General features: G+C 43.9%; 2 protein-coding genes across 6 annotated transcripts in view; one reads left to right on the top strand and one right to left on the bottom strand.

Annotated features, from left to right (window-relative positions):
- Positions 1-3,639, bottom strand: part of mapkap1 (MAPK associated protein 1) — a 35,826-nt gene extending 32,187 nt beyond the window's left edge. Inside the window, exons 1-2 of the mRNA XM_028974828.1 lie at positions 3,459-3,639; positions 2,340-2,831 (exon numbers count right to left, since the gene is read on the bottom strand). Coding sequence (XP_028830661.1) covers positions 2,340-2,619 — 280 coding nt within the window. The 5' untranslated portion in view covers positions 2,620-2,831; positions 3,459-3,639. The remainder of the gene's footprint in view (positions 1-2,339; positions 2,832-3,458) is intronic.
- A 1,101-nt stretch (positions 3,640-4,740) lies between these two features.
- pbx3a (pre-B-cell leukemia homeobox 3a) overlaps positions 4,741-19,260 on the top strand; it is a 39,135-nt gene continuing 24,615 nt past the window's right edge. For 3 of the 5 annotated variants that reach the window (XM_028972980.1, XM_028972979.1, XM_028972981.1), the window contains exons 1-2: positions 4,746-5,708; positions 6,035-6,108. In XM_028972980.1, the coding sequence (XP_028828813.1) occupies positions 5,512-5,708; positions 6,035-6,108 (271 nt within the window). In that variant the 5' untranslated portion in view covers positions 4,746-5,511. Of the gene's footprint in view, positions 5,709-6,034; positions 6,109-19,260 lie in introns of all 5 variants that reach the window. The other 2 variants (XM_028972977.1, XM_028972978.1) reach the window with 2 other exon arrangements.

A 19,260-nucleotide genomic window follows, 5' to 3' on the forward strand; every position in this document is an offset into this window, starting at 1 on the left:
CTGATTAGCCTACCTCCCAAACCAGATAACAATTTTGGGAAGACTCATCATCACTTTCAGATGTCACAATATTACTTATCCATCAATTATCCTTTGATAGGGCATATACAACAGCCTAATAAATATAATTTGTTGAATACTGCTGAAGACAATATTCATGCATGCCTACGAAAAGACAAGCAATTTTTTTCAGATTTCAAAAAAAGGTTGTATGAAGATTTTGCTACAGCTTAACCCTCGAGTTAACAGAACATCTCCCTGCCCAAGGTTTTGGAAGAAAATGCACTCATCACGCAACCTCCTTGGATTTCAGCATCACAAACCTTGCTTGAAATTCAGATTACAAATTTTGTGCGGCTGAGTATCGATCACGCTTCAGCCGGTGCACAGTTTATGCCCCTCGGAGAGTAATGTCAGCGATTGTCTGGCAGGTCGCATCGTCGCCTGGATTGATATGCAGCATGGCCCATCGCTGACATAACGCATCAGAAAACCACTCTGCCAATAGTTTATGGCACCATTCATCAAATGACCATGGTGCTGGACTGACTGACGTCATGTTTGGCACCATGGCGGTTCACACACTGTCCTTTCCATTTAATGCAAACACTTATAACATGATGTCTGTGATTTTTGTGATCCTACACAAAAAAAGAAATATATTTCCAATAATTTTGGCCATATACCCACAGTAGAATTCTGAGGGGAAAATTTATTAAATCCCTTTTGGAAAAAGTCTGTAAAATAACACGATGTGGAAAAAGTGATGCTCTGTGAATACTTTCTGGATGCATTATATAAATCATACATATAATCAAATAAACAATAATAAAAACTACACATATGTAGTCGATTATATATTATACAGCTACAACAAAAGTGTATAATAACCACAACAAAAAAAAACTCTAAAATAAAGGAAAATACTAACACAAACAGAACAATAACCCTGACTTGCAACTTCAGGCTGCCAAAATGCTGTAAATGTAAATTCATATTACTTGCCCACAGATTACATGCCAATTATATAAAAGAAGGCCATTTATTCACGTCTGCATTGCTTACCGGCTGCCACTGGTTTGTCTTGAATGTCTTCATGCCCTGGTAGGACTGGTAAGACATTGCATTTAGATGTTTCTCAGAAGAAAAACACTGAGTGCCACACGTTCCACCAATGAGACCACCAGTCCTCAACTCAAAATATGCAGAGCCAAACAAGAGCCAAAAGGAGGTGCCTTTGGACTCCCTTTGGTAATTACAAAAAGCCCCACTTATTGGACTTACAGACAATGAAGCATTTAGGCTACAGGTCGTTCCTAAAATGTGGTCTCCAAATCAACCAGTGCCCTCTCATGGAACACCAGGTTCAACAACCATTCTGGCCTCACTTGCCACTCTAGGTACCTTCAACTGTACAAAAAAAAGAGGCAGCGTGATGGTAGAATGAGGACCTGACCGTGTCTAAAAGCTCTTTCCTAAGATGTCTGACACAAGCCCGCATCCCACCAGTCACCACATGTACACATAAACAAAGGCACAGAAGATGATTGAACATAAGATGACCCAAGATTAAATCCTAAACTAAAAAAATTATACTCTAACATTAACATCATCCCAACACAAAAAAAATGCTGAGGGGCGGAATCTGTTCAATCATTTCCGTGCACAACTTGTTTGAGAAAAACAAAAAGGCATTATTTCCATTTGCGTCAGCCTTATGCACCACCTGATTATTACAGAAGCACAAAACATTTGCCAAAACCATTAAAAAGAAAAAAAAATTGAAAACGGTACTGCTCAATCCCAACAGAAATTGAAAACAAAAACTGTAATGTAGGTAAATCCTCCACACCGGCTACACCCAATTACTAAAAGCATTATGCCAATTAAATGGACTACCCCTTCCATTGGAAGGTAAAACTAAGCTCAGTTAGCACCGTGCTGTCAAACCTAGCAGCAAAAAGTCAACAATGCAGGCAATAAGGCATGAAATGATATTCAGGAGGAAAAATCACTGGATTTAATAAAGCAATGTTTCATTGTAAAGCGTACGTTTTCATTGACTGGTTTCTCCTCATTACAAAAGCTGAAATGCTGTTGCATTTTCATGCAGGCTGCCAATGTTGCCATGGTTGCATTCTTACTCGCGAGGTTCTAGCAAGACCCTCATGAAAAGGCTTTATACACCATGAAGCAATAAGTCATTTGCGTGAATGAAGGAACCAAAGCCGTAATAGCCTAAAAGCTGCAGATCGATGATTAGGATTTAAGGCCCAGAAGCAGAATCTGTCAGTGATTCAGACAAGAAGTCAGTGGAGAGAAGATGAAGGACCTCTTACCTGTGTTGGACCTTCGACGGATCCCGAAGTCCCAACTGGAGGTAATGTCCACCGACTGGGAAAGGTCACAGTTCTGGCTGTCTCCCCCACTGCTGCCGTCACTCAGCTGACCAGAGCTGAATGAGGAGCCGCCACCTCCAAGCAAGGCAGACGCCTGACACTTCTCAAGGTCCACGTCATGGTCAATCAGCACCATCTCGCACATGCCCGTGTCATCGCTGGTCACGTGGGACTGTCGGATGTGTGCCAGTATGATGGTGGGGTTGTCCAAGAAAGCCATTCTGACTTAGCGCTTTCAACAATCTTCGAACCATCCACTCTCTTCCCGGCTCTGTTCTCCCTCCAATCCAACGTTTGTAGTCCCGCGATTTCGCTCCTTGGATGTTCGGCCAACTCAGTGGGGCTCAGTTGAGTGGGCTTTGTCTCCTCCTCCTCCTTTTTCTCCGCTTGTGTGCTATTTTCTCCTCTCCATGGTGGAACATGTGTGCTGGTCTGCCAGAAGAGAATATACATGTAGTCTATCCACATTCACATCATTGCCAATAAGAAAACTTGGCTAATGTCACTTCTCTTTTTCCTACACTTGTCCAGAGAGCTGTGAAACTAACTTGGCATGGTGGCTTTAGATTTAAATTGTTATTGTCATATCTGTGTTGACATAGAACACACCCAGAATGAGAGATTTATCTGTCTTAATGGCAAACACAAACGAATAATCAAACCTCTGGCCAGCTTTATCCACATTACAATAGCGTCTCGCTCTCTAGCAATCTTAGGGTCGGTCCACCTGAAACCCTCTGCGGAGCCATTTATCACAAATTATAAATTTGCTTCAAACAAACCAGCTCGGTCGCGCATTTAGTCTGTCTGCAATCGCACAGGTCCACCAAAAGACGCCCAGGCGATGAAAATGCTAGCTGGTTAACTGGAGTTCCTGAAGTTACACAGTCGTGACAACACCACACGCGGGGCACTATCAAGGTCCAACAGCCATACGTACAGCCGCGCAGACGGAAATCAGCGGCTCAGCCAGCGAAAGGCCGGTCTGAGCGCGGCTTTTGTAATTAGACTGATGCATTTAGCATCTAGCCAACTTGTTAGCAGCGGATGATAACATACCTTTATACATGTCTATTAAAAAGCGGAAAGGTCCAGGACGCGAGGTGTCATCTGCCCGAGCAAATGGTCTCATTTCACCGTGGCGAGTACAAGAAAATAAATGATCACAAAATTAAAAGAAACCAATCTATGTCTTCTGTTGTTGCCATATGTAATACGCTATTTCCGTCTTGTGCGTCCTCATGCCGGAAGTGGACATGTGATTATTTAGGCGGCGCAAGGAAGCAACGCGACGGAGTTTGACAGACATAAGGAACAACCAATCAGATTACAGATCTAAAACAATTGGCAGACGTAATAGCCAATAACATCTGGCCATCTTTAACAGCAGTCAAAGGAAGTCTCTGAGGCAAGTTGTCTCAGCTGACGGGCTTTTGGGTCTCACTTCAGTTATGCGAGCGCTCCCACTGCGCGTTTAGGTGGTGCAGAATAACATTTACTTACAACTGTAAAAATGCAACTGAACATAACCCGGTGTGGTGTGTTAAGTCGTATTCTATAATGCACCATATTGCAACAAGACGCTTCTCCTCGCCGGGCGGGGAAGTGAGTGCAGCGCATAGTCTGTGTTCCTACGTGCTCGGCGGCTGCGTCTTGACAGCTGGCCACGGTAATAAATGTCGTCATACAGGGACATTGTCACTCGAGGCGCTCCCACCAAATACTATATGTATGTCTGACCTTATTTACCTAATAATAGTAAGTTAATGAACGTCATTCATCCTGTGCCCCCCACCCAAAAACTGGAATAAAATGGCTTTGCCCACTTTTGACCATTGTGTTAAAAATAATATAATCTTAGATATTTTTTAAGTGGAAAGTATCAATAATTGCATCAAATGACATTAAACACTCGGACTTTATCATGCAATTTCAATAGCTCGCCAAGTGTCTGACTTGTTCTGCACAGAAAACTACTTGGAATTTGGAGGAAAGAGAGAATACACTTCCAGACCCCACAAACAACACAAAACAACAAGAACAGCACCCAGAGGATTTCAGTTCCATTTAACACAGCAGATGTTGCACTGAATTCAATCGCGTGTTACCGACTTACCTTTCACGCTTCGTTTTGCACGCAAAGTTCGATAATATTTCATAAACTGGAGGTTTTATTACATTACAGGCATATGTGTGTGTGTCATTTTGTCATCATCATCGTCACCGGCGCTTCTTTTCCGTCCCCAGCGGTTAAGGTGAAGTCGCGCAGCCCTCGGTGGGCGGAGCCTCGCTCCTCGCCCCGCCTCGCCGTTTTATGCCGCTCTGGAGCTCAGTCGGTCGCGGCTGTGCCACGCGAATGTCGCGTACCGCCGTCTGCCACCACACGATCTCGAACACATGTTGAGAAATCGGTCTTTTGCTCTGCTAAGCACCGTAAGCGCTTTCATTCATCGTTTTTTTTCTTCTTCTTCTAAATCTATCTGATTATTATTTTCATCGCTCCCCATTCGCATCGGAATTTGCATTCTCATTTAAAATTTAATTAAAGGCTTCATGATACATCAGTGCTCCCATTGTGAGATTTATCACCTACGGAAAGATTTTTTTCTCAGTTGGAATTTGCTGTGTCTGTGTGTGTGTTCTCCATTTCTTTCCTTCCAGTAGACACACCACAGAGGGAGGATTTTGTGAACTTGATGGGATTTCGGACAAGTTTTTAGGGAGACAGACTGGTGCTGCCTTAACCGGGGCTATTCTGAGGCAGCCGCTGCAGACTGGACATCAGCCTTCTCGGTTTGCGCCAGAAGATTGATCCAGAACCGAAGCTGTGGAGAAGCTTGATGGCGAAGAGCCCGCGAAGTGTCTGACTTATTCTGCACAGACAACTACTTGGAATTTGGAGGAGAGGGAGAAGAACACACTCCCAGACCCTGACGGCTTTTCGGATTGCATTTTATTCCTGGGGATTATTCTTACCAGTTTTCACCGTCACCCTCATCATCATCATCCTACCTCCGGGCGCGTATCTTTTATGCGATTTAAAGACATTAGCGGCGTTCGCCTGCACCTCGCGGCTCCAGAAGAAGCGCATTGATTGTGCTGCGGCAACACCATGGAGGATCAAGCCCGGATCATGCAGTCCCTCGGCGGCGTCACCCTGGCCGCTCACTCGGTGCAGGGAGGGATGGCCCTGCCGCCTCCGCACGGACACGAGGGCACGGACGGGGACGGGAGGAAGCAAGACATCGGGGACATTCTGCACCAGATCATGACCATCACCGACCAAAGCCTGGACGAAGCGCAGGCAAAGTTAGTTTCTCGGATTGATCGAACGCTAAACACGATATAGGTTTGAATGGAATTGGATTCTTGGGTTATGTATTATGCATTTGCTTATACTGTCCACGTCTCCCGCAAAAACAAGACAGGTCGGCACCAGCAAAGTTAAGCAGTGTTGGCGGCTAAGTTTTATCTATCGTGCCAGAAAGTATTAAAGGTCTTCCGCAGAAAACGCACGAAATATGAAATACATTTGTCAGCAGCTGTAATTGACTATCCGGATAAGATTAATATTACTACTTTAAAAAAAAAAAATGCATTTCTTCTTCTTCTTCTTTTTTCTTGTCCCGAAAAAGGAAACATGGACTGAACTGTCACCGGATGAAACCGGCGCTCTTCAGCGTCCTCTGCGAGATCAAAGAGAAAACCGGTAAGGTCGTGTTCACCCCCCCACATCACCCCCCCAATATCCCGACGTCTGTGTTTATTTCAGGGGTGCCGCCGCCGCGCCATCTTTGCTCTTTTAGCCGGAGCGCCGACGACCACGTAGTTCGATGAAGACGTCTGTCAGCTCCTCTGTGATTGACGGGGGTCACGCCCCCCCCCCGATGATCGGCAGCCAATCAGCGCCGCGCGTCGCCCGTCAACCAAAGAGGCTGCGACTAACTTTTAATTAACTTCGTCGTTACCGCGACTGGCGAGCGGGCGGGTATCGTTGTCGTTACATCCAAAACGAGGATCGATAGTTCGCGTGCAGCGTGGGATTCTGTTTTCTTTCCGATGCGATCCGGAATGATGTATCCGGCTATTTTGTTCTCTGGAAGAAGGTGTGTGGTTATTAATAGTTGCTGAGGCTGAATGTAGTACTGCGTGATAAGGCATTTTATAAATAAGACAACAGGCATTTTTGCATTTTCAGTGGACTTTCAGCCGAAAAGGAATTGAAACAACAAACGGCTAAAAACTGTTTAATCCAAGGCAGAATCGGTACAGCATTTTTTGGAACATTCACAACTTGCTGATTTAATCCGCCAAGGCTGAAGTGCTTTGCCACTAGGGTCACATTTTTGACATCCCCCCAACACGTGCATCAAAGCGGGAATTGCTGTTGGTTTTCTGCCTGTATCGATGCCTTGGCTGCACAAGCACCGTTAACAGTTCCGAGAGAGCAGTTCATTACACTTCCTTCACTACAAGTCGCGTTGTTGGTTGGTGGAAGTTTCACTTGCAGTGAGTGGACCTGGTGGAATAGGCCATGCCCTTCTCCCGCCGTCCGCCTCCCTTCATCTCCCCTCACACCCATGACTTTGACCTTTGGTGCATGCAGCGGACTCAGAGCTTGCATTCCAATTGACTCTTGACTCGTTGCGGTAAAACACAGATGCCCCGCTTCTCAAACGGGATGGGGGCTGGGTAATGGCATATCTAAAAATCTGCAAGGTGAGCGTATTCATAAATAAACTACATACATCTTGAGCGGTTCTCCCTCAACCGAATCAATGCAGACGTGAGACTGTAATAAGCAAAGTGAAGGCAATTTAAATCATTAGCTTGATTTACTGGCGGCATTGGATTGAAGGAGTAAGCAGTTCTTAAGGCAGTGGGGGACATTTCATTTTCGAGCAATCAGACCCGGAGTGCTAATGAGACCATGGCAACACTATTTTTCTAAAATACTATCTCTATCCTGCTGAAGCTAAAATCAAAAGCAATGATGCACAGCGAGGAATATATGACCTTATATAGAAAATAAATATTCACTGGTTGTTTGAGTTTGAAATGTCCAAAATCGAGTTACTGGTTACCATGAGGGTGCCAGTACATCTGCCGGGCTGTGCCCGTGTCCCCAGCGGGGCATCAGGCAATTAAAACGAATGCTCCTATGGCCCTGGGTTGCGTCTGTACATCGTTACCCTCCATCAGCCAGTCTCGTCCACTTCTGCTTACTCTGTGGCTTGTGGAAGATTGTCAGAGATGGGTCGCATGGACCAGTGGTTTGGAAAATGGACACAAGAACAGAACATAATTGATTTAAATCCCAGACAAGTCTCAGAAGTGATGCACTCTCGAGCCCTAATCTGCCGCTGCTCGAGTAAGCTTTCACCAGTGTTGTAATAATAATTATGAGGTAGTCATGCGCAGATATAATACGGGTCTGCAGGTCAGTGTGTGGATCATATATATATATATATATATATATATATATATGGAGTAAATATGTGGGAAAACAAAAGGGATGCGGTCCACCACACTGTCTTTGTCTCTCTCTCCATGCCCAGTCTGGGGGAACGTGCCATTTTCACAGCCCATGCTGCAAATATCGACCGTAATTGTTTTTCGCACTCAGGCTATGCTAATGAGCCATTGTGGCAGGCGGCTTAGCAATTAGCGTCCTCAGATTGTATTTTAGCAGGTTAATTGAGAAATTTTTTACATGCTGCACCTCCCACTTATTAATTAGGCATGACAGAGGTGGCAGGATTGCAGTCCGGGGGCAGCGGCTGCCAGGAGCAAATGCCTGTCAAGCAGAAGTGCCAGGATTGATTAGATGGGAGGTTTTCGTGGCTACGGGAAAGCTCAGGTTCGGTGTTTGTTTGTGGCGTCAGCGCTGTTTTCCAGTGTAAACATGGCACCCTTGGGACGGCGCGGATGCAACGTTGATAATGGAGGCGGAAGTGGGGGAAAAGGGGGCAGTCGTTGAGAGCTCGATAACCTTGCCGTGCCTTTCAGACAGGGCTTTTTTCTGGAGATTGAAGGCTGGCGTGCAAACGTGTGCGAAACACAAACATTACTACAGCGGCCTGACGGTATCCCAGAAGGCCACCCTCAGCACTCAGAGGCCCTGCTGACAAATTCGACATTGCCTCAGATCTGTCAGTACAACCTCCATCTCTCCGCAGGTTAACCAAATTGAGCTAAAGTATAGCAGCATTAAAATTTCATTTCCTGAAAGTAAACGTCCCGCCCCGCCTTTGTCCATTTTAATATTTTACATCTCTCCAGTGACATGTGCATGTGCCATAAGTGCCGTTTGTGATGCGTTGTCATCCATAATTTTGTCATGGGGGATAAAAGCTGTAGACCTCGCCTCGTGTGTTTTATGGAGGAAAATATAACATTAGTGATGCTCTTGAACTTTACTCTCGCCTGAGATGTGCATGGGAGGCCATTAGTGAGTTTTATGATGGATCAAGGAATTGTTTTTTTTTTATCGCCTTCGTGTCATTCAATTTCGCAGCCCTGAAACTCCCCTTTTATATACACCCTTTCATATACATAATGGTGTGTGTGTGTGTGTGTGTGTGCATGTTCACGCACAATTTTTAAGACGTTTCCCTGCCGTGTGTTGTTATTAAATAATCGATTCATCTATGCAATAATCAAATAAACTGTATGAAATCTAGTTTGCTTAATATTTTGCCACATGTGAATTATTGAAGTACTGCAGTTGATGACCTTTCTTTTGTAGATGATAAAACCTCTCGGTAGGTTCTGAAAGAAACGATGATATGTCTGGGGATTCATTTTTCTTCTGTATTCTGATTGAATTGTGCCCTTTTCCGTGTTTTGTGAAAGTGATCACATTTTTTAACATTAACATTATGGGTGATCCTCTTGGTCATGAGGCTTCCCTCACGTCTCTTCATACTTAATGTGCAGACGTGGACAGTCACTAATCTGCAGCCGAGCTCTGCCCTGCTTATTGCGCTGACTCCACTTGCATCGTTGTCATTTTGATTTAGGCGTTGCAATGCTTTCATGTTGTTTTTTTAACCCTCCCCCTCAAATACTTTTTTTTTTGCCTTTCGGTCGTCGTTTCTTGCATTTGTCAGTGTCAACTAATCTAAATCGTAATAAATATACTGCCAGTGTTATGAAAAAGGTGAAAGCAATGGGAAAATGAATAGTTCTCTATCTCTCCATTGAAAATGAATTAGTATTAAAAACAGAAATTTGCACACTGCTATGTCCCAGCTCTGTGTTAGTGACCAACACCAGCCAAACGTGCTGCTACAGGATAAAAAATAGGTTTCATGCATCATTTTTTTTAATGTATGCTGTTTAAAGTTATGAAGACACATATTTGGTTAAAATAAATTGTCTTACATCATGTCATGTTTTCTCAAGGGGACGTTTCTAGAAAAGCCTTGATCCATAGCAACATTTCAGGAATACTGTCCCTGCAGAGTGTCTAGTGATGTCACTTGTGCATTTGCTTGTCACAAATTGGATTGAGGAATGGGATGAAATAAAGGCTGCAGTGCAATGCAAATTTAATCAGCATTTTCTATCGCTTTAATAAGGCAAATAATTCTCATTGGATGCCAAGAAGCACTGTCTGATATTTAATTCATGGCCGGCTCTGAGCTATTCTAACCGCAGCCTCCGAAATGCTTCAGTCTGCTATACGAAGCACATTCTCAAACTGTGTGTGTAAAAAGTGTGTAAATTAAAAAGGCAGACTGATATGTTTGGAAAGCTAGTAGTTTGGGATTTTCTGATTTTCTTCTGGCCTGCATACGCCACCCATAATCCAGAAACTGAACGGCTGAAGAATGAAATCTCTTTAACATCCAACCTTTCACACCATGCATTCTTTTCTCTGCCTGATCGGATCCGAGGATGTTCACACTGAGGTGTGGACATGGGTTCTATGATGCTCTGTGCATTCCCCTTCTTTACAAAAGAGTTTTCATTGAAGTCCTGAGGGGTTCTCGTGTTGCCCCGTGTTTCACCCAAGCGGCTGCTTGGGTGAAACCAAATGTAGATTTCATGTCCAAACCAGCACGTGCACAGAAATATAAATGTCAGTTTTATGCAGACACTATATCCCTCAATATACTTCAATATCTTCAGTTTTAGATAAACTGGAAGAAAGGGGTGATATATTTTTTCTTTTTTTTTTTTCTTTTTAAAGCATCAGTTTTCACAGGGAAACGAGCCCCCTGCTGGGACTCAGCGGCTTTAAACAAATATTGCAATGTTGTAGGGTGGTGGAATTACTATAAAAATATCATAAACTCCCTTTTATTGTGTCATAAAGCACTAGTACATGTTACCTACACCGTTCTCACGGCCCACTTCTTCTTTTCTCCAGTTTTGTTTGCCTGCCGCTATTTAACAATGTGTCTTTATAATGGAGTATAACTAGTGTGAGGGTGAACTTGTAGCGAGGAAGAACAAACAAGTAGTGAGGAGTGGAAGTCACTCAGCTTTGTAAAGGGTGCAATTTGTGTTTCCTCTGAGGGTTCCTCTCACAAAACAATATACCCTTATCAGATCTGCCGAGCATCCTGTCTGGTTTTAATTGACAGACATATGAAATCGGATATTCCCTCATCTTTCAGCTCGCGCCTGTGGGAATTGTCTCCTCTCAGGCCCTTCCTTCATGGAGGTGGCTGCGAGGTGGTAGCAGTCATGGAGTTTGGTTTTTAGCTAACACATCACCGGTCAAAAAAATAAAAGGGTGGTGTGCTGCAGGTGTGTATTTCACCACCTGAAATGTTCAAATGTATAAATTAATACAGTCATTTAATACATTTCTGCAATAAGATGTTGAAATATTTGAAATGTGATAATGAGAAGAACACTGTGACTTATCTAGTAGTTTTTTTTTATTTAAAGCATTTAAATTTCCTTTATTTTTGTCTGTAAATGAAGTTTTCATTATTCCAATCATTCCTTGAAGATTCCAATAATCATATAATACCAGAATATGTCAGATTTCGAGGTACAGTATATGAGGACATTCACCCATAAGATGCAATGTTTTGATTCGTGACGATACAAACACTACATTGCATAAAATGCACATTGCCTTGCATAGCAGTACATGAGTAGGTGTGAACAAGAGCATGCCTGATAGTGTTCTGGTGGTTTATGAGGTTGTGAAGTCACTTTTGTTCAATATGTCAGTTTGTGTCTCTGTCGATTCTTTGTCTCAAGTTCATACCCAGTGCCGTTGTGTCATTGACAGCACGCCCCCTCCCCCCCACTGGTGGCTCACATTAACAAGACTGGAGATGCATCCTGAAAGGCTAATTGCGCTGCCGATGTTTGAGAATAGTTGTGGTGCATTACTGTTAATTCAATTAGCCTTAATCACGTAACATTATAAGAGCAGACCCCCCCCCCTCCTTCTATTCTTCTATCCTTGTTTGTGCACGTTTTCTGTCTTTCACACACGTCGTCATTAATGTGGCAGTTTTAATGCACAGGCTTTTAACAACAGAGACTTGCAGCTTAAACAGGATGCTGAAGTGACAGTGACATCAGGCTGCAGAAGCACCTCTCACACCGTGTCATCACAGCAGGCTGTGAACAAGTCTGGCCCTGTCCTGTCACAAGGTAGAGGGGCAAAGGGAAAAAAATCAATAGCGCAATCTTCTTCTCTCCCATCCGTGCTGGGTAATTGAAATGGAAAATCAAATGAACGGCGAGCAGATAATTGTTTTATCAATATCCCCCTGCCTGCCCTACAAGGGTCAGTGCAGCATGATCACGAGGCAAGGATATGACGAGGACAAAATGTGAAATTGAACAGCTAGATGGTAATAAATCAGCTCTGACAGCTGAGAGTGACCAGCATGTAGCAGCACTGGACAGCCTGGGAGGGTGGGTACCCCAGACTCAGGAGAGAAATCCCCTTGTCTTGTTGAAATGTCTGGGTGGGACACTGCAATTCAACGATTGGCCCACTGCAGACAGTCTTACGTAGTGGTAATTAAAATAGGCATATACATTTTCATAATGACTTTCAAAAAATAATCACATTTCAGATTGGTAATGGATTCTCACATCCATAAGTCAGAGTCGAGGTACTGAGAATTTAAAGCTTTTTTAAACATGTAGATGCTATTTGTGGTCTTTTTAGAACAATTAATCCTGATGCCCCATATATTTCCCATCCTGGAGACAACATCATAAATTCTGCCACTAGCAGATTCAAATACATAGAAACTCATCCTAATGCAAACCCCAGCCAGCAATGTCTCTCCGGGTCCCTTTTATTTATTCATGGTCAAATTTCAGTCATTTTAATTTGCCTTATTGAACAAGAGATGGTTGAGGAGTTATCTTTCTTCTGCTGTAATATCATGAAATAATGGCATGAGGAAAATGAAGCCTGACCGATTGTTTTAATATGATGCACACAATACTTTACTGCGTGAATTAAGAAATATGCATGACATAAGTAAGACACAATTGTTCGATGTCCTGTTTGTGAGCACATGCACACACACAAGCACACACACACGCTGAGATGTGCAGAACAGTGGCACGCAAAATTAAACACCCTTTTTGCCTGACGGACTTGTGTGATTTAAAACCGATGGTATTGTCACGTTCATGGGAATTTATTGGGATCTTAACCGGGGTCATGTAGAAGCCACTGGTTTGATGGATAACCTGGAGTGCATCAGGGGCTGGATGGCTTTGATTTGGCTGGGGTAGAGTGCCACTAAATCTCCCCGATGTGTGTCTGTTTGTTTTTCGATGCCGATTTCTGCTCAGTTGGCTCGACACGTCTAATTGCCAACCATGCACACTTGACCCCATGAATGGGTGCTGTAAATCAAAAAGCCCTGATAATAAATTAGTCCACTTCCCATTTTTTTGGTGGGATCTCTCCCCCGGGTGATTTACGGCTCTTTGGTGCCTCAAGAGAATGTAGAAGTTGAATATTTTAGCTCCTTGTTTGTACTGTGGGGTCCTCGGTTCACTTTGACCGAACGTCCTCTTAAATTAGAAAAGGAATATGTTAGTGGCCTGTATGTTGATAAGGAGAACAACTAATGAAACCCAGGCCGCTTCACCAGTATTTTAGGACCTCGTTGACCCCGTCGTCTCTGGTTTCGCATGTGGGCCCACAAACACAGATGTTAACATAACCCCCTGTGCGAGAGAACACTTCAGAATGAACGCCGGTATCTTCCCCACGGTGAAACTGAGCCCCGCTTGCAGGTACACTGAGGGCATTGTGTCGCCGGTATGGTACCTGTCAAGGTGAAGCTCTTTCATCCTTACAAGGAGAACAAAAGATCCCTTTCAGGTTTTGCCAAGAAAAGCACCAGAGCCAAGGTGAAGTGGTGCATGCTCCGTCTCCGTTGGAGACCTCAGCTTTGATCCAGGCTGTTGAATGAGAGACTGGCACACAGGAAATCAAAGCCAAAAAAAGTCACCGCGTGTGAAGCCTTAAGATTGCTTTCCCATTCTCATGAAAAGCATAAGTGAAGTGTGAACTAACAAGTACTTGACATTGAGAAAAAAAAAAAGAACCGCAAGAAACGACTCTTAACCCGTTCCAGCCACTAATTCCATAGCTTTGTTCAATGAGAGCTCAGTGAAGAAATAGAAGTAAAGACATGATGGCATGTAGGTGACATGGCAGGCAATTCAGCACAAAGTTATAGTCCATATGCAATACCGGGCAATACCGTGTTAATTGTTGAAGGTTATCTTGATTTATGTCCGTCTCATTCGGGACCATCGGGGGTTTTGACATGTTTACGCTCGTGCAACCGCTTGAAGTGAACATCTCCGGCATCCAGCATTGCACTGAGTGCAGGCCCCACCCCTTCCCGATTAACCATACCTTTATTCCCTCCTTTAAAGGAGTACCTGCACCAGTGTTCCAGGTCCGGTACTGTTGTCTGCCCATCACTGTGTGCGCGTGCCTGCGTGCGCACGGTGCTGTTGGTGGGCTGGTGCGGTTGCAGGTTTTACTGTGTCTTGTCAGAGTCGGAGGGACTCTGGAGTGTGTTCCCCGTGTGAGTGAACCTTTCCATTCCCCGTTCTTCACTCCCCCCCCCCCCAGCAGATTCCTATATGCTTGTTCGACCAACATGTTGTTGAAGTGCCTGGGTTCTCCCCTCCCTTGGTGGCATGACATCACTACAAATGGTGGGGCAGTGGTGGCCTAGCAGTTAAGGAAGCGGCCCCGTAATCAGAAGGTTGCTGGTTCGAATCCCGATCTGCCAAGGTGCCACTGAGGTGTCACTGAGCAAAGCACCGTCCCCACACACTGCTCCCCGGGCGCCTGTCATGGCTGACCACTGCTCACTTAGGGTGATGGGTTAAATGCAGAGGACAAATTTCACTGTGTGCACCGTGTGCTGTGCTGCTGTGTACCACATGTGACAATCACTTCACTTTTTTTTTTTTTAAATGCAATGTGACAAAGTGGAGCAATGGGAGGAGAATCTGGTCATGATCAGGACATACAGGTAGAATCAACATAATGAAGAATAAAATATGACTTTATGTTCATCTGAAATCTCAAACTAACCTTACAGTATGTGAGGTAAAATGTTTGTTAATGTCACAGCATTTGTGTATTCTAGATTTACAAAAAAATACATCCATACAAAACACTAGACTCTGTATTAATGGAGTTTATTTAATGTCCGTACTTCAGGACCCAGGGTCATTTTGAATCTCTTTCTTAGTCCATTTGGTGCCTGGGGAAATCACGTTTATTGATATCGCCTACGCCAAAGAACCCAAAGAACACTAAAGCAAACATGGAATCCCCTTTAATTCAAGGCCTAATTACGATGTTTCAAATCAATGTGTATAATCCTAGTTTCTGTATATGAGCACATACGATACAGTGCCGCTCAGTGATGGGTGGGCATCTCTAATATCAGGTCCCTGTGGCCCAGTAGAGTTCACAAGTGCAGCCGTGCTCACTGAGCCATGCCCCTGCAGCCATTAGTGCTGGTGAGGAGGCTGCGGTGAACACAAACGGAAAGCGTGAGCCATAAACCAGGCAGCCCCAGTCACCCACTGAAATATCATTAAGATGGGCGTTTATCAAATCGCGAAGCTTCCCGCTCCTCGGGGGGCAAGAGCTGAATATTCAAATGAGCTTCGGAAGTCAGTCTTCAGGACTTCCTGCCAAGAGAGCATTTCGGGGGTTTGTTGGTCGTGAATGTGATGGTTTGTTTTTGTAATGCTGGCACTGACTGTGTGTGTGTGTGTGTGTGTGTGTGTGTGTTTGCAGCTGCTGGTGATTAGCTCAGCAGTTAATCCTGGCCTGGCTTTCAATCCACCTGAGCTTTTGTTATTTTGTGTGTGTACAATTTTTTTTTTTGACAATAACCTGACTTGGCAGGCACTCCTATGCGTGGTAACTAATGGATGCACATTTTGAAGGGATGCTTGATCACTGCACTTGATCACTCAGATTTGACCCTAAACACTCCTCGAGGACCAGCATAGGCTTTTGATTTGAATAATCAAAACCGGGTTTTGATGGACGTCACAGTGAATTAGGGGCAGGGGCTAATTAGGGTAATTAGGAGTATGTAATGCTAGTGGGGGCAGGTTGGCACATATTAACTGCTGCAGGTCAGCTGCATTTTCCACTATGGGTGTGAGCGCTACTCCAGACCAAATTAATCGTTGACGGATTGGCTCTGTCCACCCTGCCCCACCTCCCTGGCACTGTTTCCTACGGTATCTGTTGTCTCGGCCTGGTGGAGTCTCTGTAAATCAATAGGTTCAGGGTCTCCAAGACATTTACAATCAGGTTTATCATTTTGCGTGACTGATGTGGACAGGCTGAATTTATTACTCTACCCAGTGAATTAGAGTGGGAAGACACCCATAAGTTCCCATGAGCCCTTGTAAACAGAGACACCAAGCTCCACAGTGCTGTACAGACAGCCCGGTTTAGGACAAGGCTTAACACCAAAAAAAGAAAAATCTAAACTTTGAAATGTAGAATATTAGATAATGAATACGAAATAGGCCCGCATGCCTGCGTGCCGGTTAGAGATGTGGTGAGCTTGAATCCTGTGTTGGACCTTGTGTCTGTGGAGTTTGCATTATCTCCCCATGTCGGTGCTGGTTTTCTGCGAGGCTCTCTGGTCTCCTCTCGCAGACTCTCAATTGTCTGTAGATGTGAGTGCATGAGTGAATTGTGTGTGTATGCTTTTTGGTGGCCTGGCCCACGGTGAGTCCCTGCCCAGGATGGTCTCCAGGCATGGACCATGAGTAACAGGACTAAGTGGTTATGGTGGTTATGGTGGTAGTAGCCTAGTGGGTAACACACTCGCCTATGAACCAGAAGACCCGGGTTCGAATCCCGCTTACTACCATTGTGTCCCTGAGCAAGACACTTAACCCTAAGTTGCTCCAGGGAGACTATCCCTGTAATACTGATTGTAAGTCGCTCTGGATAAGGGCATCTGATAAATGCTGTAAATGTAAATGTTATGGAAAGTGAGTGAGTGAATAAGAAATAGTGAGTGACAATTATGAAGTTAGAAATTATGATTTAGTCATGGATTTGATAAACCACGAGATGAACTACTGTGAAAAATACCATTTTTTATTCTTTCTGTTTTATTTTATAACTGCTTTTAGCTGTAGTAAGATTATTGCAAAAGTGTTTTTGATAACCAACAAAGTCATTAAAAGTGGCAGACTTGCATTAGTGAGCTCAGACTAGTATTTCCAGATAGCATAGCTGTTTACACAAAGAACAATGTCTGGACATGATTTCTGATCAATGTGATTCATTTCAATCAAAAATGAGGACGTTTCTAAATTTGAATGATAGCGTATTTTGGTGGGGCTTATTTGGATCCACCTTCCTATTTTTAATACTGGAGAATCTTGCCAGGTCATGGCAATGTCTAGTTTCCAACTCCTTCCATCCTGATTTCAGCTGTAGGCCAGAGGATTTCAAATGTGATTACACTCACAGAACTAAACATATTGAACAATATGGAGATCTTTGCCTTATAGCACATGATAAAAGACCAGGACACCAGATGTGATTTATAAATCGCTTCAGTCCTAAAGAATAGTTTGTGTTAAAGCGTTAAAAAAGGCTTTAGCTGAATGTGATGACAACTGGCCACACCACCCAACCATGTAATGGCTCCTGAAGAGACAGGAACTGCAGAAGCGCTCTGGTATCGAGCCATTGACGACCTGCTCCAACTTCTGTGGGGTGGTCATCAGTTACTATTGCATGGTGATGTTTCTTTCGAACTTTGCCACATGTTCACCGCCACCAGCACACAAAGGGAAAGGCCTGTAGCTGTCCCATCCTCAGCTAAATCTTCACTTTCTTCTGTTTCAAATACTTGATGTCTTCGAGGGGAGTTAAAATAAGCATTAATGACCCAGAAGTGAACACGACATCACGACTGCAGATGTGTCACTATGCAATATATTTGCGGCAACGTGTCAGAAAGTGCTCAAAAACCATTTTGGCAATTACAGCCAACAGTTTGTCATCAGGCACAGAGACGTGTAAGAGGGGAGAAACGCAGCTTCTGAAGGAGGAGTGGGAGGCAGCAGCGGGTGCGAGTGTGTGAGGTGAGAGTGAGTGCTGTTCTCTTTAATTAAAAGCATCTCCTTGTGGGAAAATAACACATTCTCTGATTCATTAGTAACCCAGAGCCGTGTCTCTCTGTATTTTTTTTTTTATGCTCCTGTCTCTCTTTTCATGCTGGAGGACATCCTCCAATGAAAGGCTGACACAAGTTTATTATTTTTGGCTTGGAAAGACAAAATGATGTTCTTCAATTTCTTATTATTATTCGGGCTGGGAAAGTGGTCCCGTGTGCTTTGCTTGTGCTTTTATAAGCGATCCGCAACTCCACCTGTGTGCCACACCCATTATTTTGAGCAACTTCCCATAGAAATAACATGGGACCACAATGGGACCACATGTTACGACCACAATTTTTGTTGTAGACACACTTATAATGGGAAATTTTAACTTGGTACACATCTTCATCTGAGGCCAACTTAATTTTCTCTTTCTCTTTTTCATGCCCACTCCCCCTTGACCCCTTTAGGGTCAAATCTGAGTGATCAAGTGCAGTGATCAAGCATCCCTTCAAAATGTGCATCCATTTTACAGAGCAATAGTAGTCACACTTTCAGCCTTCCATCCAACACGTAATTTATTTAACCAATGTAACCAATTAAACCTCATTTAACCTATTTCAACTCATCAAGCTATCCTCCATTCACCCTTTCATCCCTCCATCCTTCCATTGTCTTGTTTTCCCATTCTCTCACATGCATTTCACAGAGCAACAGTGGACACACTTGCTGCTTTCCAACAACCATATAATTCACCTATTCACCTCCTTCCACTCAAAGTGTTGGTGAACCCTAAAAGCTGGCAACCCTAATCGATACATAAACCATAGATATATACACTAGATGTTGCATTCAGCCTCTCAGCATGCATCACTACTGCCATCATATTTGGACAGGGTTCCAAATGTTGATACGCTTCTCTGACGGTACGAGCGAAAATCACCCCCCCCCCCCGGGTACGGCTATAATAATGAGCGAACAAAGAATGAATGCATAAAATTCCATAAGATTTTATTTTAGACGAAATTGCATAATCCAACTAAAAAAGGAAAAGAAATCCACTATAAAAACGTGTGATTGTGTATAATTGGCTTCTCTGGCCGCTGCAACCCACTACACCTGTAGAGGTGGGACTTTTGCACACCAACGCAATGTAAATGTGCGGTCAGCTGTGGCGAAGAGGCTGTCAGTGCCGAATACGGACCACACAATGCACAATCGATTTTATGTT

This window comes from Denticeps clupeoides, chromosome 3, assembly GCF_900700375.1.
Source record: "Denticeps clupeoides chromosome 3, fDenClu1.1, whole genome shotgun sequence".
In the NCBI taxonomy this organism is placed as follows: Eukaryota; Metazoa; Chordata; class Actinopteri; order Clupeiformes; family Denticipitidae; genus Denticeps; species Denticeps clupeoides.